The 27,995-nt window shown below is 38.3% G+C and overlaps 2 protein-coding genes across 4 annotated transcripts in view; one reads left to right on the top strand and one right to left on the bottom strand.

Moving 5' to 3' along the window:
* Positions 1-7,670, top strand: part of LOC120738367 (protein Niban 1-like) — a 12,135-nt gene extending 4,465 nt beyond the window's left edge. Inside the window, exons 2-7 of the mRNA XM_040039550.1 lie at positions 1,861-1,991; positions 2,171-2,308; positions 2,411-2,528; positions 3,692-3,853; positions 6,528-6,643; positions 7,035-7,670. Coding sequence (XP_039895484.1) covers positions 1,861-1,991; positions 2,171-2,308; positions 2,411-2,528; positions 3,692-3,853; positions 6,528-6,643; positions 7,035-7,178 — 809 coding nt within the window. The 3' untranslated portion in view covers positions 7,179-7,670. The remainder of the gene's footprint in view (positions 1-1,860; positions 1,992-2,170; positions 2,309-2,410; positions 2,529-3,691; positions 3,854-6,527; positions 6,644-7,034) is intronic.
* A 3,473-nt stretch (positions 7,671-11,143) lies between these two features.
* On the bottom strand, positions 11,144-27,098 carry LOC120738361 (kinesin-associated protein 3-like). Of its 3 annotated transcripts, none has more exons than XM_040039541.1 (20): positions 26,951-27,098; positions 25,831-25,962; positions 24,822-24,979; positions 24,461-24,519; positions 24,149-24,290; positions 21,211-21,310; positions 21,001-21,125; positions 20,776-20,874; positions 20,452-20,630; positions 19,740-19,902; positions 18,665-18,765; positions 18,475-18,583; positions 18,257-18,369; positions 17,861-18,026; positions 16,750-16,875; positions 16,548-16,646; positions 14,049-14,134; positions 13,802-13,958; positions 12,478-12,562; positions 11,144-12,294 (listed from the first exon to the last, which is right to left on the bottom strand). In XM_040039541.1, the coding sequence occupies exons 1-20, from the start codon at positions 26,989-26,991 to the stop codon at positions 12,192-12,194; spliced, it is 2,343 nt and encodes a 780-aa protein (XP_039895475.1). In that variant the 5' UTR covers positions 26,992-27,098; the 3' UTR covers positions 11,144-12,191. The 3 variants fall into 3 exon arrangements, with proteins under 3 accessions (XP_039895475.1, XP_039895474.1, XP_039895476.1); XM_040039540.1 differs by having other exon boundaries at positions 24,461-24,522; XM_040039542.1 differs by having other exon boundaries at positions 24,461-24,522; positions 26,963-27,097.
* Positions 27,099-27,995: the final 897 nt, after the last annotated feature.

The raw sequence follows: 27,995 nt of genomic DNA on the forward strand, positions 1-27,995 counted from the left end.
CTCAACCCTTTTCAGACATGTACAGTATTTCTTCAAATATGCCTGTCTTGTTTTACCTCTCCAAGATTACTTTTTACTTACCATTTATTACTGTTTTTTTTATTTTCCGCCGCCTGTCCCGTTTGGTTCTTTTGCCATCAGAATTATTGTCTGAAGGCCAAGAAAGATGCCCAACGGATTTACTATACCAAGTGGACCATGGACCAATACGGCCATTGGTATTTTATACATATATACATATATACATATATATATATGTATATATGTGTATATATATATATATATAGTAATAATAGTGTATATATATATATGATATATATGTATATATGTGTAATAATGTAATATATATATATGTATATATGTGTATATATATAATATATATATATGGTATCTAATATATATATGTGTATCTATATCATATATAAATATATATAGATAGAGATCGATCTATAGTATTATCTATCTGTGTAGATCTATCTTATCTCTATAATATCTCTATATGCTCATATGCTTAGGTGTATGTATCTCTCAGTCATCTATCTGTACTTGTGCTGTGTGTGTCTCATATATCTATCTCTCTGTCTGTGTGGTGTCTTACTCTACCTCTATTATCCCACCCCTCTCTAGGTGTGTCCTCTCTGTGTGTGTGTCATCTCATCTCTCTCTCTCTCTCTCTTCTATCTCGCTACTCTATCGCTCTCTCTCATCTGCTCTCTCTCTCCTCTCTCCTCTCTCGCTTCTCTGTGTGGTGTGTATCTCTCTTCTCTCTGTGTCGCCTGTGACTCTCGCTCTCTCTGTCGTTGTGTCTCTCCTGCTCTCTCTCTCTCGCTCCTCTATGTGTATATAACAGTAAATATTGAATATTATTGTGCAGCTTTAAGTGTTTTGTTAACTGCGTTAAATTAAAAAAAAATCTCCCTGGAGTCCAGTGCTAGGGCAATTTCTATACCTTACCTTACGGTTGTAGGTTTTTTGCTCAAAACATTAAAAAAAGGTTAGGGATGACTATCAAAACAGTGAGCTGACAGAGATATTGGAGTTATGTCAGCCTGATGTCTTAGTGGTCACACTGCTTTCCCATAAAAGTCACAATGAGAGACTTGCTGGGCTGGATTTAAATGGTGAATCACCTTGTAACCATTTACAGCCATCCATGCAGTGCTGTGTTCTATGCCTTTAAGTGCTATCTATGCCTTTAAGTGCTATCTAACTACAATGACATTCTCACCTGTGACCCTTTAACTCACGTAGTTATATTAATAAACGAGCATGCACAACATTATAATTCCACATGTATCTTGTGCATTTTATGCTCAGCTCATTAACATCAGGATTATTTTCAACAATATGTATATAACAGTGTGGTGTCTCACTAACTCTTAATGAAATTTAAAATAACACTTACATTTGGTCTATGCCTGAATGTCAGACAGACTTTAACATGCTGAACAAGCTAGCTAAGTTATGCAGCCCATATCTGAAGCAGGCTATGAAAGGCATTGGCCTAGCAATTTAAACATTTGTCAGTATAAAAATATTGACAAGTGCAGCTTTAATATGTACATTTCCATCCTTAAAACTAAATTTACCATTCCCAGTTACTCTGCACTTGCAATGGTTTCCTTCAGTGAAGGGTATGTATAAGTTCAAACACTCGTTTTGAAATTAGTTTTTAATATCATGGAGTTTTTAATATCTGTGTAACAATGCACAGAGAGAGGAAAACTATGCTGATTACTGTTATAAAATAATACACATGTAAATATGTGTCATTATGAAAAAAATTGTTCTAAACAAGTTTGAGTAACATCAAACATAATAATAATCCCAACAACAAGCTGTGTTTCTGTATGCATCCAGGACTGGTTGATGGTACATTCCAGAGCTTCAGTGACTTTTACCGTCAACAATACTCTGTAGCCTACCTTGGACACTTACACCAGGAGGTGGAGCCTAAGAGAGAGGGGAGGGGGTTATTGCTTACACGGAGGGTAAGAGTTAAATCTTTTCAAACTCAATTCGACTACATATATATTTATGCATGTTGATGCAGCTGGAAAATTGGTCTAAATTTCTAATTATGTTAAAGTTTAACCAGTGTGTGCTTGTGTGTGTGTGTGTGTGTGTGTGTGTGTGTGTGTGTGTGTGTGTGTGTTTGTGCACTGTACAGCCTCAGTATGCTCCTGAGGAGGTGCTGTATGAAGGGAGCATTAAGTTCTCCAACTGGGATGAGCAGCTAAAGAAATGCAGAGAGAGATACATAATTCTGCGAAGAGACTACAAAGCAGAGATACATGATAGCATGGAGGTAACACACAGATTAATACGCTCACACACAGCACGTGAAATTTGCAGTCTAAATGATTTGCATCCTGTGATAAACATTGCTATCTGTGATTCCAATTTTTAGACTTTCAACCGTGGATGTGTGGCTAAGATGGTCCTCCAGCTGACGGGGGCAATTGTGTTCACCAAAGATGACGAATCAAGAGCTCACCTTGAGAAAACCTGTGCCGGAATACTGAATGGTATTTTAGATGTGCAACAGCACGACTGATACTACTCATAGTTTGTCTTCCCAGTGAAGATATGATCTGCTTTAACTCAGCATCTCTGAAGTCAGTTAATGAAAATGAAACGACTGTCAGTAGGGAAATGCTCCATGATGAGGGTATGAGTACAGCAAACTGAGTAACACTACAAACTTAATCATTTTAGTACAGATAATTATTTAGATTAGAACACCTCACACAAGGCAACAACTTGATAACAAGCAGGTTTTAATAAAGAAGTGTAACCTTCAAGGTTTTCCGCTGGATTTAACAAATTCCTGACCGTTCAAAACATATTTGAATTTTAGCAAGCTGTGATAAAAGGCGGAAAACACAGCAGCCATTAGGATGATTACCAATCAGTGATGCTGACCGCTTGTGTTTGTGAATGTCTAACACTGTGCCACATTGACCTATGGTATAGCATTTTCTTCTTTCCTTTCATAAAGGATCCGCCAGTGCAGTCCGTCATTTGTATTAGAGCCTAGATTGTACTAAATTCTTCTAGAGGGAGAGAGATATTTTGAAAATGGAAACAGGAAACATCGAGGAAAGTAAGATTATACAGTGATACACGCTATCTATCAACTGTTCGAAACCACTTGTAAATGTCCTTGTTTTTTTGTGTTTTTTTAAGAACATTTAAATAAAAAAAGGGTTATAATATTGTAAATGAAATTTACAATAATGAGGTGTCTGAAAAATCAGATTGTGTTGACCCGTTTAAGTGTCAAACACAAGATTTTATACAAGAGTGTGTACTACTCCTCTCACATAACAGGACAATTTGATCAGAATAGAAGAAAATGTGGAAAGTTGCTAAAGATGATCAAGCTCAACAGAATCTCTAATGAACCTCAAATTCACATGTTCAGGCTGGGTTGGAATTTGATTTCATAGCAATCTGTCAAATCAAATACCATGATTCATCATTATTAAGTAAAAAAGGTCACCAGTATCTTTGAAGATGTCCAGTATCTGATAGATTCGATTTTAGTCACTTAATTACATGATAGATAATTTACTAAACAGTCAGAGGCTATGAGTGTAACATAAAGAAAAGCTTCTTTGTTGGACACAAATTAATAGAGAATGCAGTCAAACCCACATCAGTAATTTTGTTTTATTTGTGTTTCCAGGAGGAAAGGAGGACTCTTCTTCTGCAGTCGTTAATCCAGATGCATTTGCTGTGCATCTCCACTTGGCTTACACAGGCCACACCTGCTTCCTGTTTCAACAAGAGGAGGAGCGAGATCACTTCCTGTCTGGCCTGAAGACCTGTATTAGACATCGCAACCTTGGTAAACACTCATATGTATGCTTTTGCCGTGGCCCACTTAGCCTTGCTTCAGATGTGCAGGGTAATAACACAAAATAAAGACAAAACAATGTCAAATGCCTGCTTGCACAGTCACTGCAAGCTAAGAAATTCCCTAAGCAGTCAAAGCCATCACACGTGTAGATAATTTTAAAAGATGAATCGCTCGCTTTCAAATTATTTGAAATATCCAATTTTTTTTTAAAAAAATGACCAGACCCATCAGTTACCCCACTTTTTCTCCCCAAAGGTCTTTAAAAGGTCTTTATATGTTGGTATGACCAAGTGCAATTTGTCTATGTGCATGACTTCTAATTTCTGAGGATGTCCTAGTTCAGAATTATGTGTTTTCATATCAAATGAAAACAGTTTTACAAAGTATGCATCATTCTAACTACTACAAGGTCAACAACAAGTTTGGGTCCATTTCTTGCTCAGTAGCTCTGAATTTTTCTAACTCTCTCCTAAGCTGGTAGTCCTTGCTAATATTTTTGAGCTAAGAGCTCAAAAGGATTTTCAATATTTTGTCATGGTGCGCAGCGCTACATGCTGTTGATTAAATCCAAATACTTTTTACAGTTGTCTAATATCAGATGTGAGTGTAAAATATTTCAAATTGTTGTAGCAGAGTCCTGCTTCTGGTTGGCTCGTCTTTAGTTTGTCATTCATGTTGTGACAGTTGCCCGGGTGACAGATATAAATATTAATGCTGCTGACTTCCTGTGTGGTTAGCTAGGATACAAACCAAAAAACAAACCCCTTCACTTTAAGCAATAAGGTTGCAAAAACACAGCACATCATATCTGCACAAAGATATCCTCAGCAGGAAATAGCACACAGATGGCCGCCACTGACTATTTCACTTTAGATGTGTAAAGCCACAGCACTTACAGTGATGTTGATTTTATTAATCTCAAAGTGATATATCAACCTCTTCTTCCAATAACCATATCTCTTCATTTAAACACTTCCTTGGAATTTTAAGTCTTTGACTTTTTTAAACATTTGATGATATTCTGGTGTCCCTTCAAAAAAACAAAAGCTAGCCTACCTGAAGTACTTCTGCCCCCACTGTACACTTGTATGATATATAACACATAATGTTAATTTTAGATTATTGCAATCTGCCAGTTGTGGTCAGATGTTTACATAAACTCATGAATGCCATGAATAGGCATGAATATCTTGTTAATTTAGGGGGTTTTAATTTTTTTTTTTTTCATTTGAGTTACGAATTTGCATTTCCTCTAATCCACACAGGATCATACAGGCTGAAACACACATATATGCACTCATATCCTTATAAATAAAACACAACTTGAACAGATAGTTGTTGACAGGCTTCTGGCAAATTGTGGTTGGATATTTGACCACTCATCTTGGCAGAATTAGAAGACTTAATTTAAATTGGTATGGTAACAATATTAAACAATAGTCTGTCCAGTTTTTACCCTGCCCTTCACACCCACCCACAACAATTATTTTATTTGAGCTGAGCACATAATTTAGATAAAAAGTCTGAGAAATCGTTCAGAAACTCTTAGTAAGGCCCAGGTGGATGACAGATAACAACAAGTAAAACTGTTTTTTGCTATTTCCAGCTAAGGCTAAGAACCAGGCTTTCAAATTAATTCAAACTCTGTCTGGGTGTTTGGTTAATTAACAAGTTGGAGTGGAAGAGTTTTTGAACACCACTCAGACTCAGACAGTCAGGGTTTTCAAACAGGGGGCTAAACGGGGTCTCCAATTCAGTGATCCTGGCCTCCAGAGCTGCAAATAGGCATTTGATTACAAGTATCATTGTTACTAAAGTAGGCCAAGGAGTAAGTAAACATCTGACACAATGAGCAGGAAAGTGCAGGAGGAACAGGTGAAAAGACCATGCTGCTAGAGAGTCTGCTATGAGCTAATCTAAGCGAATCCCTAGAGACACATTTAGTGAATACTGTCAATATAATTAGCAGATCAATCAACAGAGAATGTATATTGTATAAAGTATGTGAAGACTATACTTTGAGATAAGATGTTGTCTATATGTTTTTAAGTAAAATCTATGCTATCTAATCAAAACTATATCTTCAGTCGATGTCAGCAGCATCACATGTGTAAAATGCCTCTTCCTCTCCTGAAATATCTGATGGTTTAACAGAATTACTTTGAGGCTGACCAAAAGTCAAATAGGAAATGGCCGCATGCTGTTTTTTTTATAAAATTTATTTATTTTTAATTTTTAGCAGGATATGATTCATGACTTTCTGTTCCTTAAACTTCTGCAGAAAAAAAAAACTGAAATAGCTCAATGGAAACTACACTACAAGACATGTTTTTTAGTGAATTAGCAAAAGAAAAAAAAGAAAAAAAAAACAAAAAAAATTAGAGATGTGAAAATGGTCAGATGTGTTGTAATGAGAATGGAATATTGATGTCAGGGATCCACCGAGGATACAGGATCAGCACAATTTCTACCAAACTAAAATGACTAATGACAAAATACTAAGAATTAAGTATTTTAGTACTTACCACACTTGTAGATCATTTTAAGCCACGGGTGTTCTAATAAGAATGGGATACTGATTTCAACTTTCAAAAATAAAGGGACAGGATGAGCATGCCACCAGATTCTTTCAGAATAATAACAAAATCCCTACTTCCTGCAGACCCGTGGTGTAATTCATCATATGAGAATCAAGCATATGCACGAGCCCTCCGACTCTACCGACAAGAGAAAGGATGCTATGAATCCTGGGAAATGCTGCTGGGCACTGAGGAACAAGTTTGTACACACACACACATTAAAACTTTAAGCCTGTCTGTGTTCTTCATTTCACTTTAGTTCAATTTATTTTTATAGTGCTAAATCACATTAATAGTTATCTCATGGCACTTTTTTTTATAAAGACCCTACAATAACATGCAAGAATTAGAAAAGTTCAACAATCAGATGTCCCACTACGAGCAAGCATTTGGTGACAGTTGGAAGGAAAAACTCCCTGAACCAGGCACAAGGAGGGAAAACCTCCTTGTGCTGCAACCAGTTAGAGTGTAGGGAAGGGAGACAGCAGAAAAGACAAACTGTGGAAAAAAGACAGAGATTAGCAATAATTTATGATTAAATGCAAGGTGTTGTAAAAACAAAGCCATAAACAGTGTGCTTGTGTATGTAGGTGCTTGCCTCCCAGGTGATGGAGGAAGTGTTGCCATGGTTACACAGTCAGCTTCAGTCCAGGATAAAAGGCAAGAAGACTGAAAAGATACGGCAATGGCTCGCAGTAAGTAAAAATATGACACCAAGTCTCTGCAAATTCTGAGTCTATCTATTTATGAAATGTTCCTGTTCAGGATTGTTTTAGTACTATGTCACTCGTTTAGCATGTATGTGTAGCATTTAGCAATATTCTAACTAGCACTACTGAATGGTACGGTAAAAGATGATCAAAGCATTAAGCAACATTCACAGGAATTATCATCTAATCAAGCAGCTCTGAGCAGCTTGCGAACATATGAGGTAATGAGCTGCTTTGCAAGATGTGTTTAACAATATATTTATATTTAGCAATACATAGGGGTATTTCTTTTACTACACTTTTTCTCCATGGCCATTTATGCAAATTAGAACAATGTTCAAAAATGTAAACAAATATTTAGATAGCTGTCTAAAGATAATGTAATGTGTCATTGGCATATTTAAATATAAACCTTGTATTACAAAAGTCCCTATTGTAATCAACTGGGGATCTTAAGCAAAAGTTCCTTGTTATGCTGCCCCCACGTGGCCAAAAAATAGCATTTTTTAAAGTGAACTTCAATTCAGCCATTTGATTCATGTTAGAGCAGCTCATGAGTGAATGAAGATGGTGCAATAAAAGTACTTTCAGAAGTATTGGGTTGGCTGTAGCTAAGGAGCAGTAGTAGAGCAGGTCAGCTGCTGACTGGAAGGTTGGTGGTTCGATCCCTGGCTCCTCAAGTTTGTGTGCCAAATATCCTTGGGCAAGATACTAGATACCACTTTTTTTATGTCCGATACCGATATCATAAATTTGGATATTGCCGATACCGATATGAATCCAATATAGTGTTTTTTAATCAATAAAACTGTTTTTTTAATATCTTGCTGCATTTTGTATAAGTTCATACTCAAGTTTAAAAACAAACAAACACTAAAGCTATTCTGTTATACCTGTATGCAAAAAAGTACACTGCACCCAAAATATTTCATAGTTCAGCAATACTAATCAATCTAACGGTACTGCACCTCCTTACCTGGCAGAGCTTCTTAGCATTTACCGCCCCAGGAGATCTTTGAGGTCAGCAGACCTGATGCTTTTAGATGTTCCCAGGTACAGATTAAAGACTAGGGGAGAGAGGGCTTTTGCTGTGGCTGCACCCAGACTGTGGAACAGTTTACCTCCTCACATCAGATTCTCCACAAGCCTAGGAACTTTTAAAACTGCTCTTAAAACTCACCTCTTCTCATTGGCTTTTAGCAAGGTTTAACTTACTGTTTTAACTTATTGTTTTATCAGTGAGGTGTTTTATGTACTTGCGTTTTATTGTATTTTATATTTGTATTTTATTGTACAGCACTTTGGTCAGCCTTGGTTGTTTTTAAATGTGCTTTATAAATAAACTTGACTTGACTAATAAACTTAAACCTACTCCATCCTCCCTATTCTGGTATTTTAAAGAGTAAGCAACCTAACTAATAGGGTTGCAAACTCCCAGCAAAAAAAAATAAAATACGGACCCACCCCCCACCTCATGATGCTTAATCGACGTAATCAAGTTTAATTTGATGCAGGGTGAAAAAAATGCACAGAAATCAATTATTTTTCAAGAATAATTAAATAGATTCAACATCTTTCTTCAAAAGAATTGCAGACTGCACAGATGGTACCTTCCCAAAGGAAAAAGTACTATAGCTTACTAGGGTATATTAGACTTAATAGTTACTATATACAGTAATGGACTTCTATACATTTTACATCAGATTAAAACTTTGGGTGTAAGATTCAGATAATTATTTATTAAAAGCTAGATATTTTAAATGAGAATAAGAAAGAAAAGTATGTCTTTGTGCCCCCTTTTCCCTGTTCATGCCCTATTGGCCCCCCTGGCTAAACTTTGCTAGATCCGCCCCTGCACAGTGTCAGCTGCGTAGAAAAAGATCCTGGTCTAGAAAGTAATATTAAATAAATTCTAACAACTAGTGATGGGATTTCCGGCTCTTTTTAGAGAACCGGCTCTTTCGGTTCGGCTCACTAAAAAGAGCCGGCTCTTTCGGCTCCGAACCGGCTCTTCAGGTTGTTTCGTTGCTTTAATTAATTTATTATTAACATTAATATAAAATTATGCACAAAAGGAATGACTAATGTAAAAAAAAAAAAAAGTGGTTTTATTTATATATGTTTATATATAAATATATGCGGTGGCCCCTAGAGACAAAACACGTACAAACTCCAAAACACATTTCTAGCATTTCTAGCATAAGTGATCTAGGTAGCTCTGAACTTCCAAACCTGAGCTACCTAGATCACTTAAATTACACAATTGAAAGCATGAAAGCATGTGTGTATTGTTTGTGTATTTATACACAAGCATTCATATATAGTCAAATAATTAAAAAAAAAAAAAATGTTCGTTTACCTGTTATTACCACACACCAAATCCGGTTGTTGGTACTTGCTGGGTTGTGTAGCCACTAGGTAACAAAAGTTCAACACTGCCCCTAGCATCCTGGAGTACTTCTGTTGTCTTTTGTACGTGTTTTGAGTTTTTATGTGCTTCTGAGTTTTTATGTGTTTTGGAGTTTGTACGTGTTTTAACGTGTTTTGTAGTTTGTACGTGCTTCAGGGTTCGTACGTGATTTGAAGTTTGTATGTGCTTTGTCTGTAGGGGCCATCGTCAATATACTTTTATTTATTCACTCCACATAAAATGTAATAAATAAATCATATAATACAAAACTCAACTATTCACATTTCAACTTTTAACTACTTAAATTTTCAGCTTTTTCCTTTTACAAATTTAAAGTGAAACAACACAAAACACTGCAAACCACAACACAATTAAATATAAATTATAATATGAAAACAAAAAGAACATGCATATTCTCTGTCATATGGACCTGCATGAATAAACTTTCTGAATCCTTTATCATCTGCAACTGAAAATAGTTGTGGATGATTACTATACCTTTCTAATGTGACGTTGTTGTCCCTGGCTCTCTTTCTCTCTCTCTCCCTCCTGCTCTGTTCCAGTGCTACTGCTACCGCCCCTCCCCCCTCTTCCCAGCGTACAGCACAAGGCTCGCATGCTGAGTGAAGTGGGGAAAAAGTCTTGTGGGGGAAAAAAGTGCGAGAGAGAGGGTGAGTGAAAGAGAAAAAAAACAACAACTTATGATAAAGTAAACAAAAACACAAGTACATATGTGCAAATAGGACTAAAACCAATACTGTATGTAAAAGTTTTCTTCAAACAGACCATCTTTTCCATATGTGGTTTAATCAGTGGCATTTAATATTAATATGCCACCATGTATTTAAAATATACATGTTAAACCATGTTATCAAAGCAGGCATGTTATATTTAGCTTCTTTTTTTAGAGTTTGTTTTTGTTTTATTTTTTAAGTGCATGTTCACAGAGACAACTCTTTTGAGATCTCATTGCTGTTAAAAAACCCCAGAAGCATTATGAGGAATACCCAACGTACACTCTTGTTTCTATTTAAACAGCCATGAGAAATGATGTGCTAGGTGACTGATGATCATGGATGGGTTTTTTGTGTTTCTTTTTGAAACACATTTTGTCAGTTCACAGCTATCTTTCCTCAAGGAAAGGATTTCTGGCCTTATTTTATGAACACTGCATTAAGTGTGGTCTGACAGGACAGATTTCGATTTAGCAAGTCTGTGGGGTAGCAGCTCAGAAACATCACATAAATGTAGTGGTTAGAAGAAGAGCTCCCCATAATACTGCTGTGGTTTTGACATCTGTTATAACCAAATTTCAAACTACAATAAAGCTCAGGGCGCTTTGAGACTGGGTTTGCATTTTTTAAATATTAATTTGTATGTGATGTACATACACTTTGAAATGCATGCAGAAAACTAGAGGACAATGGCAAAGACTAAGAAAATGAACTAATGGCACAGTACCACCTGGGAGTGCTACAAAAAATAAGAAACAAGCATCGTTTACCAATTTTCCTTCTTGGGAATTGTATTTGAAGTCATTGCTGTTTCTTACAATTTAAATCATTAGCCAATGAGATCATGAAAGACATGACGAAATTTTATTTTTCAGCTTGTAGTAACAGAGATGGAAACAGACAGCACTTCACTATTGCACATCAATATAAAAAAAAAAAAAAAAAAAAAAAAAAAAAACAAGGGGGCGGGGGGACAGGTGTTTAAAGCCTTTGCAGTTTCCTAATTTCTAATAATGCTAACATAGAATTTCACTTAAGGAGCTGAAGAATTTTACAGTTAAAAAAAATGTCAATGCGGCTCAGCAGACTATAGCCTGCTCTCCTCTCTGCTGCAGACTTGAGGCTAAACCAGCGGATCACAGAATGATTTGAACAAACTGTCAGCAACTACACTGCCCTGCAGGTAATGTAGGCACCAGGCTTTTATCTGTTGGTCAGCATTCAGCTCCTACATCAACTTGGACCTTTTAACAGTCACAAATTTACTTATGCAACATTTAACATGAACTGAAATCTATCCCCGACTAATACACAAGGAGGAAGTCTTTTTGTGGAGATCCAGTCTAGCTGGCCAGTGTGAAAGCACCCTAGGCTGTAACAACAATGTTCCCATTTTACAGTGACATAGATAAAAGAAACATGCTGTAAACTCATTAAATAAATGTCACATGTTGACATGGTTTTGGAGGAGCCAAAATGAAGGATCTCAAACAGTTCAACAATGACGTTGAATATTTTTGTATAAATATTAATTATCACATAAGAAAAAAAAGAAAAGCAAAACCTACCAACATACAGCAGCAAATTTTAAAGAAAGACGTAACTAGTTCTGCTTGAGATGAATGTAAATAGATGAAATAGCTAAGTGAAAATTGTATGCAATCTGCAGTGTTAGTGTGGTCTGTATTAATAATTTCAGCATTTGAAAGCACTGTCTGAATAACTACAACTATTCTTAACATGTCAAGATGAGGCATATGAAATGCTACACTGCAAGGGGCTGTCACTTTAATAAATTAAACAATGAGAGTGGAGTTGTAGATAATGTGTGAATATGCACTTGGTGGAGAGGAATAGATCAAAGACGATGTGAATAAAGCAGACTCAAAGTGTCTATGAGTACTGATAAAAGGGCTGCTCATCGGGTCTGAAGCCATAGGCCGTGGCTGGTCGTGCAGGTGATGAGCTGGTCTGGTCGAAAACATCGCCAATGTCTCTGGTAAACAAAGTTAAAAAAAAAAAAAAAAAAAAGTCAATTTAACAGTATGAAAAATAAAAATGTGAAACACTGGACTGGGATTTTATAGTGTGGCAAAAGAGGTGGAGGCTTTGATTGCCTGAATTTAAAATTCAGTAAGCTGTAGAATGGCTAGAATGTTTCTGTCTCCTGTTAACTCACCCTGCATGGTGCGAGTCTCCATTCTGCGGTTGCAGGTCACTGAAGAAGTCTGGGCTGACTGAGCCATCTCCTGGAGTTATTCCATCTAAAAGATTGAAGAACACAACAATAAACCAGCAGATACACTTAATTTAAAAAGTGTAAACAGACTAAAAGTCTAAATTTCAAGTTCTAGCCTATTTTGAGTCCCTGCTATGTAGTTACTTACCTGTAAAAGTCAGTTTTTGCTTTTGATGTTAAATGTGAATTTACTGAATGCAGTGACATTCAGTACAAATAATAATTTAATAATATCACACAGAAGACATCTCTTCTTATTTCCATCTCTTAAGAGAACCGTCAGGTGGGTTGTTTTGTTATTTTAAAATGACATAACTGTTAGAAAGATCCCAGTCTTTCGATTTCGATTATTGATTACTCATTCTGTGAATTTTGTGTGATAAACTGGAATAAAAACAAACAAAAATGATAATTTATGCCTAGAACTGCCAAATAAGTCATTTTGACCCCAGAGAAATGTAAAACACTAATCAGTACATACTTGGCTGTATTGTGTGTAAACAAAACAAACACATTATACATTTAGATCAGAACGCTGCTATATCATGATCAAAAGCTAGTTAAAGATAAATAACTATTAGCACAGGCGCTGTAGCCAGAGTTTTTGCTGGTTGAACACAACAGAGACCTGAGTGTTTGTACTAATCCGCACAACAGTGAAATCCAGAGAGGAGCAGCCAAACCGGATGGTTTTAAGGGGTGAGGACTGGGTGAAGGGCTACAGATGGGGGAACAGTCGATGGTCGGTGTGGGAAGAGGTCCAGTGGCATAAAACAGAGGTGGACAGATTGATACATTTTCAGTATTCTATGTTTACAATAATTTATTTATTAAAATTTGGTTTATTTTGTTGTAGCCGATTGTATGGTAAACTTTTAAATGTAGTCAATGAGCTGTTTCACAGTGAGTTCCTTGTTATTAATAGCTTCATTATGTTTGCTGTACTCTTTGTTTAATTGTGGACACTAAAATATATTTTACCTTTACAATCTGTAATGAAATAAATCACTAGACAACTTCTAAAAATTCATGTTAAATGCTTATTTTGTCAAATCCTAATCATTTATAAAAATTAAACATCAACTTCCTCAGGAAATGATTTCCTTGCCATTTCTGCTGTTGTTATGGGATGAAGTCAAAATGACAACCTGCCAGTCCCCCCCCCCAAAACAAACTGTCAAGTCTTGTTGGGAAGGTAAAATTTACTGTCAGGCTGGTCAATTTTCCTGTTCTACATGCACAGCTGAGTCTTTGCTCAGTGTACCTGCACTGTAGAAGAGATCAGTCCGGTCATTGTCGTTATCATAAAGATAAGGCTCAGACTCATCTGCTTGCCGACTCTCAACCATCTCCAGCCACTGGTTGTTGTGGAAACGGAACTTCTCTGACTGAATTTTCCTGCCCCACTCTTCGTCATATTCCTTGGAGGAGACAGACCAAAAATATGAAGGTGCATTTCTAGTCCTTATTTTAGAAAACAGACATCCATCAGTAGCACATTGTTAACTTACAGCAATAATATCAAGGGTGTTGTCACACACTTTTCTAATTTCTGCATTCTTGTCATGCATCAGATCAATGAGGTAAGCTGGAGCCTCTACAAAGAGGGTTAAAGAAAACCCACAGAAATCCTCAGATAGTGCTGTAAGACAGACAGACATATATACATACACACATACAGAGAGAGAGAGCGAGAGAGAAATGAATCACAACCTTGGCCAGCCGCTTGAAGAGGTACACCAGAGAGACCAAAGGCAGGAGAATAAACCAGCTGTTCTCCACAGAACCATCCAAGGTGTACTCTCAGTAGCATTGGAACAATATGAGAACAGCACCACCAAGACAGGAGACAGAACAATACTGGAAGTGCATATGTGAGAAGGACGCAACCCATAACGGCAATGCTCAGTGGCTAGTGGATCTGAGGGCAGACCACAGCAACCTTCCTGAACAGGATCCAGTAACCACCACAGTGACAGACATCCAAGAAAGGGTCTCCAATATCAAGAGTTGGACAGCACCAGGCCCCGACATGGTTCACGCCTACTGGCTGAAGAAGCTGACTGCACTCCACGAGCGTCTGGCGGCACAAATGAACCAGCTGCTAGCTGCAGTGACACCCAGAATGGCTAACCGAAGGCCGGACAATCCTGATCCTCAAGGACCCCCAGAAGGGACCGGTCCCCTCCAGCTACCGACCAATAACCTGCCTCAGCACCGCGTGAAAGCTCCTGTCAGGCATCATAGCAGCTAAGATGAACAGGTACATGGGTCAATACATGAGTGGGGCACAGAAAGGGATGGGCAAGAATACCTGAGGCGCAAAACACCAGCTACTGGTAGACAGAACAGTCAGCAGAGACTGCAAGACCAGGCTGACCAACCTGTACACTGCCTAGATTGATTACAAGAAGACCTATGACCTATGCCCCACACATGGATCCTGGAATGCCTAGAACTACACAAAAACAACAAGACCCTAAGAGCCTTCATCAGGAACTCAATGGGGATGTGGTGGACAACACTAGAGGCCAACTTCAAGCCCATAGCACAAGTCACCATCAAGTGCGGGATCTACCAAGGAGATGCTCTGTCCCCACTGCTGTTCTGCATAGGCCTGAACCCCCTCAGTGAGATCACTGACAAGACTGGCTACGGATACAGACTACGGAAGGGAACAGTTGTCAGCCACCTCCTGTACATGGATGACATCAAGACAGAGACAAGACATCAATTCACTGATCCACACCACCAGGATATACAGCAATGATATCGGAATGTCATTCGGACTGGAGAAATGTAGTCGGATGGTAACAAAGAGAGGGAAGGTAGTCAGAACTGAGGGGATCAAACTACCAGAAGGCAACATTGCAGACATAGAGGACAGCTACAAGTACCCGGCCATCCCACAGGCAAATGGAAACCACGAAGAGGCCGCTAGGAAAGCTGCAACCATCAAGTACCTGCAGAGGGTCAGGCAAGTCCTGAGGAGTCAGCTGAACGGTAAGAACAAGATCCGGGCCATCAACATGTACGCCCTGCCCGTGATCAGGTACCCGGCTGGGATAATAAGCTGGCCAAAGGAGGAGATAGAAGCCACTGACATAAAGACAAGAAAGCTCCTGACCATGCATGGAGGGTTTCACCCCAAGAGACTGGTGAGTGTCAGCACCACGGTCCAGGACGAGACAAGGAACATCCACGAATACATCACGAAGATGGCCCTAACCGACCGTGTGCTCAGTGAATACCTCAGGCAGCAGAAACCCAAGAAAGAGGGGGAAGACGAGGAACCATCATGGAAGGACAGGCTACCTCCGCTATCTGTACCACCGGCAGATAGTGGAGGTGGCTGATATCCAGAAATCCTACCAGTGGCTGGACAAAGCTGGACTGAAAGACAGCACAGAGGTACTAATCATAGCAGCACAGGAACAAGCTCTGAGCACAAGATCCATAGAGGCTGGGGTCTATCACACCAGGCGCAGGCTGTGTAAAGATGCTCCAGAGACAATCCAGCACATAACAGCAGGGTGCAAGATGTTAGCAGGCAAGGCATACATGGAAAGCCATAACCAAGTGGCCGGCATAGTGTACAGGAACATCTGTGCCTGGAAGTCCCGAGGTCAAAATGGGAGATGCCCCCCCAGGGTGGTGGAGAATGACCGAGCTAAGATCCTGTGGGAATTCCAAATACAGACGGACAAAATGGTGGTGGCTAATCAACCGGACACAGTGGTGGTAGACAACCAGAAGAAGATGGCCGTAGTGATGGATGTAGCGGTCCCGAATGACAGCAACATCAGGAAGAAGGAACATGAGAAGAGCGCAGTCCTAGGAACAGCTAAGATACTGCGCAGGGCCCCCAAGCTCACAGGCTTGAAGGATTGACTGCCCGAAGGGCGAGCAGGGAAATTTATATATATATATATATATATATATATATATATATATATATATATATATATATATATATCAATCAAAGACGGGATGAACTGTGGGAAGGATACGGGTGTCTTTGATGATCACATCTCGTGTAGCTTGGTGAAACACCATCTGATAGAAGACGTAGACAATCTGGCATACAAACTCATCGTCCTCCTGCTGGGCTATATTAAACACAGGAGACCCATGATAAGCAGTTTATAGACCAAGGACACAGGAAAGTTATATGTAATACATTTTTGGGGAAACCACTGGTATGCATGTTACCGTTCAGTAGCTCAATAAGTGCAGGAATAATGCCAGATTTAGCTAACATGACGGCACAGGCATCATCCATGGATACCGTTCCGATCATTATGACCACCTCCAGGATGAGATCATCCTCTGCTGAACCTGAAACAGACAGAAGGAAGTGTAGTTTTAGAAAGTTATTCCAGTCAAAAGAGAGCAGTTAAGTTAACCATTTTCTGACTTTTTGATAGTTTTGCAGTATTTATTTAGCACTAGTTATAAACAACTGCTTTATAGTAGAACAAAGAAATAAACATCTTTAATATGGGAACAACAAATACAATGTTAGTGTAGCTGCCGTCATGGGCAACTCTCGCATTTAGGTTCCTTTTATTAGATATTTAAGGTTGAAACAATAAGTAGTTGAAATATTAATAAATAAGAAATAAATAGTAATTCATGTTTCGTTGATTAGATTTATATGTTTAAATGTGTTATTTGTGCTAATTGTGCAATTAGATAGGAACCTTTTCTAAAGTTCCGTCTGTTGTTGCTAAGAGGGCATTTTTTTGGCTGTCACACTCAGCAAGCTAATTAAGAGAAGAGCCACGAGGTTTGCACGTCTAGAGAAAGTTATAAAAGAGTTGGATCTCCCCACAATGTAAAGATGAAAGTTTTATTCCCTTTGAGTGAGGCCAATGAGGTAAATGTTCTGTTTCTTATCGTTGTATGTAAATACGCGAGTGTTGTGTGATATTCCAGTGCAATTACCGCAGTGAGAGCTGTAATGTGTACTTTATTGATCCTTTTTTTGGAATGTTTCGTCATATATAACGCTTAAGGACTTTATTAAGAATATTCATTTAAGTTTGTATTTCTTTTTAGTTCTGACGGCATTGTATCGGCTGTGGTTGGACATCATTACATGTTAAGACATGTCGAAGAATCCTCCTGTCTGAAATAAATGTCAGTTAAAACGCAAAGAACAAGTTGAGCTTTATTAAGACTCGAGGGGAGTAACAGTTAGTTTTTTCTGTGAAAAGAACTATGGCCAAACCATAGCAAGTTTCCTAGTACTCTCTGTCCCAACAAGTGCACAAATTCCACTATATTAAAAGAGATGAAATGAAAAATTATGTGAAGGCACCTGGTTTAAGTCTGTCTTTAAGGTAAGGTACTAGATTATACTCCTTCAGCACCAACTCCCAGTCCAGGTCAGGGATGGTGAGGTTGGCTAGAGTCCCCAGACACTCCAGAACCCAATCTTCTTCTTCCTCTTCTTTAATCTCCGCTGCCAGGTCACCAACATAGTCCTGACAAAGCAAGAAGAGAATTTACACAATTAAAAACAAACAATCAAAAAACAAAACAAACAAACAAAAACACCCCACCTCAACCATCCTGAAAACAAGGCTGATGTTTACTATGGGTCAATACTGATCACAGCAATTTCCGTACACAATGATTATTAAATAATGACTGATAATAATGATAATTATGATAATTTTAGGTTGTAACGTTTTCTTTATTGCATATAACTCACTATGAACAGTGATTTGGTTTGGCCATCATGTTGTGAGATGTTTCTGATCATCTTCATGAGGAGGCAGTCTTTCATCTTCAGAGCTCTTTTCATAAGCATCTTCAATCCATCTCCTAGGAATGGAGAGACACTCAGAATAATCTCTTCCAAAAGCCATACAGACATCTGGTACCTGTGATGGTGAGGCAATGGTCTAATTTGTGCAAAAAGTAAAATACCTTCACACATGAGTTGTGCATTCTTCTTGTTTGCAGCCAGGTTGATGCAGATGGAGATGAGCTCAGTTTCAATTTCCTCCTCACCATGCTCGTACAGCATTTGCATTAGCTACACACAGACACACAAAATTGTACCTAAGACTTTAGAACTCAGGCACTATGAGTGTTCAGCTCGGTGTACATTTTGTACCTGTGGTATGCAGTCAGTATAAACAAACATGCCCTTGAACCGGTCATCCATGCTGATGTGGTACAGGATACGCATTGCCATCTGTCGGTTGTTCTCATCCCCTGAAAACACACACAATAACGATGATACCATTACCATGTTACAGTTTTGCATAAAATGCCAAGGGTTCACAACAGCTACACTGCAAGGCTATTAACTATAAAAGTAAAACGCAGAGATAAATGCATTTCCCAAATCTGGGATATATAAAGAGCATCTTTCATCTGGTGCTAAGCTAGTGCAAGATTTAAACCAAGGTTTTTGTGTTCATTAAAGAAGTTCCCTAACTGAACTAAGTGGCAAGAAGTTGACTGAAGAGGCAGTTGAATTTATATTGTCCAAAGAATCTCAAATATACAGTAGCTTTAAAAGCAGGCTGTAAACAGGACACAGTTTGAAGTAGGTGAGTTTAACCCTTTATTTTAAAGCTACCTGTGGCTTTTTTTCTAGTTTGGTTGTCATTAATTTAGTTTTAAATTCCATTCCAACTATTCCTTTCTTTGTTCTACTCAAACAACAAGTGAATCTCTGTACCCTACTAATTCATGCCAACTTGTCAGAATTGCTTGAACTGAACTTTCTTTGGTCAACAGCAGATTCCTGCAGTCACCTGTAGTTTGAAGACGCAACTTGTCTGCACACACCTACCATTTACTCGCAAAGCTGCAGTGAAAGGTGGAAAAGGTGCAACCAAAAAGGGAAAAACAGAGATCATTTGATGGACTGAACGGAGACTGAACAGAGATCTCCCTGTACGGGCGACAATCTCAGTTTCTCGTTTGGGTTGCATTTTTCAGTTTGATCACTGCTGAAGAGGACATTTTCAACCTAAGCATGAAGTGCTTTTATAACACCAGGAGAATGTGAACAATTTTTATTCAGGATGTAACAATCCACAGTGTTGATTGTGTGTCGACTTATCAGCAATACTTAAAAAGCTGTAAGCTACACGTTTGTTCCCAGCAGTCACTTTGCTAAAAGTACTGTGAATGGATCGCTATGTGCTGCATGCTATTAAACTAGCGTGCATCATTACCTAACAGGACAGTGAGTTTAGGTAACAGGCCAACTTCTACCATCTTGGCTCTAAGTCCAGAGTCAAAGGAGAGGTTGAGCAGCAAACGTAGAGTCAAGTTTAATAAGTCTTCATGTTTACAGGGAACCAGGCGAGCCAACCGCTCCACTGTATCCACCTCAGCCTACAAATCAGAGACAAACACAGATTATAGCAAATCTAATGATGGTAAATTCAGCAGAAAATAATTTATGCCACCGACAAGAGCTGAATGAACATCAAGGGCATCACAATAAACGAAAAAAGACAAATTCAGAAATCCAAAGCAAGGATTACTATTATTCTACTGTTTACCTACTTTCCAATATTAGAAGCTAATAGCTACATATTATGTGGAGCTTGTCAATAAGACACTACCATTTACAGCCCCCTCCCAAAAAAAACAAAACAACCTAACCTCTGCACTACAGAAGACTTACAATACTGGAAGACAACTGACTTACAGAATGTTTCCCCACAATCATTACCAGAGGAAGAAGGAATAACAATGCAAAAACAATGCAAACCGGGTTTTTTCCCCCCCTATTTTTAAACAAAGGATGTAGAATAAAAATAAATGAAGTTGACTTGGTTAACAACAGATCTCTGTAACATAAAAATGATCATCAGGACTGTTTCTCCTATGCTCCTGGCAAGCGTTATCGAATCTGAAAGTCTTGTTTCTACCACCCACCATGTCATTCTTATTCTCAAGAAAGATGGAGAGTTTTTTAAGGAAAGAAACCACCAGGACAAGCAGCTCCTCATCATCACGTTCAAGAACTTTGACCAACAAGCCAACAATGTTTTTATTCCTCATCTTCAGTTCTGTCCTCGTATCCTCAGCAAGGTTCAGCAAGAGGTAAAGAGACACTAAGAACCAGAGAAAAACATTCCAGCAGAAGTGAGGAGGAGAAACAGAAAATTAGAGATGATATAGTAATTTCAGTTACATCTGATCAACAAAAGTTCTGAATGAGGAGATTAAAAAAAAACAAAAAACAAAAACAAAGCCTACCTCTGAGCAGCTGTTCCTGCTTAGCCAAAAGGCCATGGTATTTTCTGAGAGCCTTGTCCTGGTCTCGTCTCAGGGAGCCATTCTCTGGTGCAGACTCACGTGCGCAAAAGAACATTAAGGAAAACATTATTTTTGCTGACTTAATGAGTACATTCTCATTAAGTCAGCAAAACTATAAAGGGAGAGAGCAGAAAAGTAAGCAAAAAACACCAATAAAAAGGATATAGGCCTTGTTTTTCTTGCGTAGCTCCTCACGCCATGCGTCGTATCTCTTCAATTCATGTTCCACCACACTCATACACAGGGCGCCTATTTTATAATGACTCACCACCCCGTGAAACTGGGAGAAACTGGAGGAGGAAAGGTAAGAGGATTAAACACAACAGTGAGAATAAATGTGATGGAAGTGAGCTGCTATGTAAGTGTGTGTGTTACCTGGAGAAGCAGAAGAATATATAAATGATGATGGTGGCTAGGTCTACACTCTGCTTCCAATCCTCCCTTAGTACTCTGGCCAAAGCACCAAGAGCTGTCTCTATTAGGAAAGACAAGGGAAGTTTTCACATCATAAGTACAGCAGATAACGGCACAATAATATATTGTGATGTAACATGTGCCAGCTAACAAATTTTCAGTTAGAAAAAGATACTTGGGGCAATAGAGAACCTATTGAGCCCATTTCCAGGAGCAGATTTTTGGTCTTGGAGTCTTAAAGTAGCTTTACATGTTTCGCAGTTCAAAATCCTTAATCCTTAGTCGTATAGTCTGTGTAGCCCATAACTTTATTTTCTGTCTCATATTTGCCGTTTTATGGGGTGCCTGTTAGCTCAGTGTGTTGAGCGGACGACCACATGCCATGCGGCTGAGAGCAGCTAGCCTGCGCCCACTTACAGTTTATCGTGGAATATCTAGGACAGACATTTCGCAAGCTTACTTGTTACAACCACACTTGAATTCATTGAGTTCTTTAGAGCAGTGTTTCCCCAACCACTGTGCCACAAGAAATGATCAGGTGTGCCCTGGAAGATTATCTGGGTCCACCTGATTAGCAATATAAGCCATTGGTTCTCCAACTGTGGTACGTGGGCTCCCTCTAGTGGTAGGCAGGAAGTCTCCCAAAAAAAGTTTTAAGATTAAATAATATACCATGTTCTGATTGATGGATTTCTGAAAACTTAAAACGTACAGCTCTGCCATCACTTCTGACATAAACGAAGACAGAAAAACTAAACAGCAGTGACGTTTGTAGGGTTACTGAAGTTGGTCTAGCTAGTATATGATGATGTGCTACATGATGGCTAGCGACACAGCTATGTTAGCATAATATAAACAGTGAAGCTGGAGGAGGAATGCTAACTTTTTCCACTCGATAAAAGTTAAAGCAAGGGTTCCTGATTAGGGGTGGGTTTTGATTATTGATTTATCGATTAAGATCAATTCTAGCTTGGATAACGTGATATCAATTCATTAAAATCCTGAATTGATTTTAAATATAAATTTATTTTGCCCGAAACGCCAGAATCTCAGGTTAAACCTTACAAGATTTCAACAACCACCAAAGAGCTAAAACAGTAAATGGGAGCAGGTACACGGATTCTGCACAAAGACGTAAACACAAAGCGCGGACCCGCCGACGCATCACAATCAGTGAGATGTCGCCTTTCTCACCCAGCGGCACAGACACGGTCAGGGCTGAAAGCAGGCAGCTCACTGATTCTGATGTTTCAGTGGGTCCATGCTTTGTGTTTACGTCCTTTTTGCACTAGAGTCTGAAGCTGCAGGTTTTATTTCTCTCCAAACAATATTGACTGAACCAGCAGCAAAAGAAGATCCAAACTACGCTTCACATAAACATCGTCATGAATTCCCTCTTACTTTACTGCATTATTCGCTCGCTTATTAGCCACCAGTCTGCAGAATATTTTTAAGGCCATCTGCTATAAAATCCCAGGCCAGGAAAATCGCCTTCACGTTTTTCTGTTTTATCCTCAGTTACTTTGACACAAAGGCATCTGCTGTGATGCTTACGCCTTCGATAAAGTCTCGAAAGTGTCAGCTTTCTTTTTACAAAAATAAAAATATGGATATGTACTGACACGTGATCAGAATTATAATATTTGAATCAAATCGAATCGATTTGGGACCTTGTGAATTGGAATCGAATAGATTCTAGAAATCAGTGACGATACCCAGACCTATTCCTGATGGTTAGGGACAAACGCAACTGCGTGGCAGGATGCTGTAAATGGACTAAACTTCAGTCAGGAAAACAACTGAGATAATCCATCCACAATACGAGGTTAGTCATTAATATACTGCTGCATGGCATAAAGCTTTGAACAGTGGTAATAAAAACCGAGAGTAGCTGAAGGTGATCACTGCCTTTTTTAGGGGCTTTTTCAGATTAAATAGAACAAGATACAAAGCATTAAAACATGTTAAAAACACAACAGCCTTGATAAACGCAGAGTAGTTTTGACCCAGAAGTAGAGTTCATATGTCATCACTTAAAAATTGGATATCCCACCTGCTGTGAATGTTTTAATGCAGTACAGTTGTTATTATTATCATCACTTGTCACATCCTGTTTATGACAGTTAAAATTAATAACATTGATATAAGAAACTGAGCCAATTTTGCCATACCTGGTGCGCGGGGAAAAATTATCAATATGCTTTTTGTGACATTTTTGTTTGGTGGTGTTCTGTGTGATTTTTCTAATGTGAAATAAGTGCCATGGCTCCAAAAGGTTGGGAAACACAGGTTTAGAGTGACCCACTCTTTCACTAATGTTTGTAAAGCAGACTGCATGGCTAGGTGTTCGATTTTATACACTTGTGGCAATGAGAATGAAAACACCTGAATTCAAACAGGTAGCCCAATACTTTAGTCCACACAATATATCTAGCATCAAATACCATCATAACACAGATGTCAAAATGGAAGTATTCTAACAATAACCCAAAGAGACGACCTTCGAGTCGATACTGAGCACTGGTTAGGTTCAGTTATTTTGTAGTGCAGAAAAAAATGGAAAAACATGCTAAGAACTTGCTACTGCTCTGGAGAAAATGACAATTATATAGAGCACAAGTAAAGCATGCTGCCTTTAATTATTAGACAATTAGAGAATCAAATGTTCTTTCTGTATGCAGAAAAATATAGCTAAATAAAAATCAATCAAAAAAGGTAGTAAACAATGATGAGCTCTCAGGGTGCGTTTGTACCAATGATGTTACACTAACTTGATTAAATGGTTTGAGTCAAACCATATAAAATATTTTTAAGAGATGACACACTTAAACTATCCAGGAATGTCAGGAAACTGCTGTAGGTACGACCATCAGAATTAAGATGGAGAATAAAAGTGTACCATTGTGCAGTAGCTCCTCCAGGTTATCAGGGTTACGGGCAAGCTGCAGGATGAGAGCTGAGCCTCTGATCTTCTCTGGAATCCCTTCATAGAGCAGTTCAATATACTCATCCACTCTAGTTATACTGGCCTCCTCATTTAACTACAAACACAAACAAACACACAAAGTTGTTGACTGATAACAAATGCATTCTTTCACCAGCCAAACTATTTAAACAACACATTTGAGCAACTTCGGGTTGTTGCTATAATGAAGACAGAACATGTGCTTACTGCTGTGTGAGATCAAACTACAGTGGAACAAATGGTTACCTCTATGCCTTCAAATGGTGTCAATTCTTTGGGCTTGACTGTTCTTTTTCCTTTTTTTTCTACTGGTGACAAAACACACACATACATAAACAGCCAAAACAAAGCACATCAGCATTAATTCCAAACTTGAAACTTTAATTGCATTAGTTTACATTTTCTTTTATTAGCATCACAGTGCATACTTTAGGTCTGCCATTACACAACCTCCTTACATGTCTTAATATTTCTAGAATGTTTACAGTACATGCTGGACTAACAAGCTGCCAATCTACATGTGGGACTGAAGTTAGCCAAAGTCGGAATTGGACAGTAAAGATTTTGGGCTCCAGAGCACAGGTGCAATGAAGGTGGTATGACTAACCGTTGCTCTCCACCGGGGATGATTTTCTGTTCTGCAAGTAGTACAGGAGCTGCTCCACCTGGGGCAGACGGGAAGCAGGGATCATCTTACACTCCTCCAGCACTTTCTTTGCCAAAGCTCCCACATCTGTACTAGGAGAAAGACTTTTCATGCGGATACTGGAGCATGAAAAAAAGAGCAGAAGAGAAAGCAGAAGCTAGCAGGTTTCATTAAATTCAAAATAAATATACTGATTGTAAAACTGTGGCCCAATAGCCTTTTTTTCTGGCATAAATAATACATTTTTTACTTTTTTAATCCTTTCCACAGGCAGAATAGTCCTCTTTTCACACACCTAATGCAAAAGACACTGTCATGATGTCACCCACTAGTTTGTTTGTGAGGTCCTGTTGTGATGTAAAACCTAAAGACAGATGCGCTCAAATGGTTATAAAATATCTAGTTAGGCCTGCCTTGCAACAAAACCTTATTTATCAGCGTTTATTAGCAGCAGTTAAGACCACAAAGTCATTTTCCAATCAGATAAATCCTTTGCTGCTGATTACTGGGACCTACTTTTCAGACCTAGAAGCTACATTTGTCTTTTATATACCGTATATCCTGCCCAATTATGCTAACGTCACTCACTGGCAGAATGAAATTAATGTAACAAACAAAACAGATAAATATGAGCCACTGACACAGATAAATGTTACCTTATTTGCAAATAGGTATATATATTAGTAAATGGGGCAATATTAACTGATAGAAATATGTCAGCACATGACCAAAACTTTGTTTTGTAACATGGCTTTGTTACCATCCAGCAACGGAATAAAAGTCCATTGCAAAAGAAATGATTAAGAATTATCTGTCCAGTTTAGATGGATTAGACTGACAAAGGCTAATTTGACATAAAAATCTAATCCAATCAATTTAAAAGCTCTTCTTTTTAAGGAAAAAAAGATTTAGAGTTCAAAAGGAAACTGAAATGAAGTGTTTAGGAGCTGTGAGTCAAGAGGCCACTTACATTTTTTGTCCCTCCTTGCGTTCTCCAAGCATATGTCCTCCACTCTCTCCAAGGATAGATGCCTCCACCTCATAGTGGACTACAAGGGCCTTCTGTGTGGGATGGACGTCCAGACCGCCCACAGTCACTTTGCTTTGAGCGATCAAGGACAGGCAGTACAAAATACAGTAAAGACATAAAACTCCAGTTATTTAATTTACATCATACCATATAATAACTGCATCGGACGCAAATCAGCTAGCAAGTTAATTTCACAACAAAATGACTTTAAATGTTACTACAGAAAATAGGTCGTTAATTGCCAAGCCAGTAAAATATCCGCCGCCCATAACAATAACACATAGGAAGACACGCCCAGACAGTAGCATAATATTACTATACTGGCTAACCGGCTAACAATAAAACACGATTCCACAGAGAGTTAAAGCATGACAAACACGAGCTAAACTCGGTGTAAACCCCTGATTGCAAATAAATTCAACACTACGTGCAATTAGCTAGCGATTATCCACCACAGTTTAGCACGGAAGCTTGCTAGCTATGTTAGCTCCAATTCAGATTTCCAATCCCCCTTCCTTCAGGTAGGGAAGGTAATAATAAACCCAGTTCAAAAATGTTTCCTTTTATTGGCGGATTTATAAGTCAGTGGAAAACGTAAAATCAGTCGTTATTTGTTTATAAGTTGTCATGCACAGTAGGCTCCTTTTAGAAATAATTGGGTAACTGTGCTAACGAAGGGGATGTGAATACAACCATGAAGGCTGATTTAAATTGTGAGAGATTTTAAGTGACCTTTCTGTCAACTGCATGTACGCCAAACTGACCGTTGTCGTTATTTATTTAAAACATAAACAATTATATGCTCGCATTCTGCACCGAGCAAGAAAACAGGAAATTTCCCAAATTGGAAAGGTAATTAAACATCGCACTATATAGAGAAATGCCATGGATCAGGGCAAGCTAATTAGCAAGAATTTCAATTTAAAAAACGCTTCCTCTTATCTTCCAAGTGTTGGTTAGACGTTCACAGTAAAGCTAACGTGATAGTATGGACACCATATATTACTTAAATTGGTGACCATAGCTAGCAAACACATTACTCTTAGAATAATAAACTCACGTTATGACTGACCGTTTGAGATAACGTGCATCATCCTGCATCTTCCTCAGATTTAAACTTCAATATTTTTAATGAACGTAACAGTAGTGATGTGTCGGGTAATCTCGGGGGTGTTTTTGTGAAGCGCGTATCGAGGCTTGCTTTGATTATGTATGCAGTGACGTTCGTACCACGTGACTGATTCAGTAACTGGTAGTGATGGGAATTACGGATCTTTTTAGAGAACCGTCTCTTTCGGCTCGACTCACTAAAAAGAGTCGTCTCTTTCGGTTCCCAACCGGATCTTCAGATTGTTTTGTTGCTTTAACCCTTTAAGACCTACCACAGAACCAAGTCCGCCAGAGCTTATATTATATTTTTACATGCTGTAGTGCCATTTTTGGGAGCATTTCAAGTTGCTAAACATCAATACAACCATTATAGCCCAAATTTTAATAATATGTATGCATTAAGTGCATAGTAATTACATAAATTGTCACAAAGTGCAATAAACTATAAAAAATTGAAAATCTTTTTGTTTTTTTAACATATATTTCTAGTTAGAGAAATTTAAGAGGCTTATCCCTCAAAACTGTAAATACAAAAAAGTTGTACAAAATAGTTTCCCACCACAGGAAATTTATTTTGAGTGTCTTCATAGTTTTATTTTTGAAATACACCAATTTTTATATACTGCAGGAAAAACGAAAATAAATATTATAATGCAAATTTGCAAAAAAACCAGCATATGCATCAAAATAAACTATTTTCAGCGGTTCAATTTGACTTCTAAGCATCCCAGAAACGACACAGAAAGTCATAAAGTCAAACATAACTTTTAAAAACACCACTATAGGCTTACAAGGCACTGATGGTAAAAAAAAACTACATTTCCGCGAAAATGACGTCACTTCCGGTTTCGGGCAGGTAATGGCGGACATGTGATAGTTCGCGCTGACATCTATTCCAACGTAGGAAGTGTTATGAATAGCTGATCATTTTGGCAAAGCATGTTTCTGGAATATTATGTTTTTGTTGCTGCAAGCGCTTTTTATGCAATTTTTGC

The sequence above is a fragment of the Simochromis diagramma genome, unplaced genomic scaffold (assembly GCF_900408965.1).
Source record: "Simochromis diagramma unplaced genomic scaffold, fSimDia1.1 OVJJ01000337.1, whole genome shotgun sequence".
Taxonomy (NCBI): domain Eukaryota; kingdom Metazoa; phylum Chordata; class Actinopteri; order Cichliformes; family Cichlidae; genus Simochromis; species Simochromis diagramma.

Coding starts and splice junctions, on each gene's coding strand:
- LOC120738361 (XM_040039540.1), bottom strand. CDS start 26,991: ATGCAGGATGATGCACGTTATCTCAAACGGTCAGTCATAAC. Junction 25,963..26,950: donor CTCAAACGGTCAGTCATAAC/GTGAGTTTATTA, acceptor GATCGCTCAAAG/CAAAGTGACTGTGGGCGGTC. Junction 18,370..18,474: donor TGCACAACTCATGTGTGAAG/GTATTTTACTTT, acceptor CTCCATTCCTAG/GAGATGGATTGAAGATGCTT.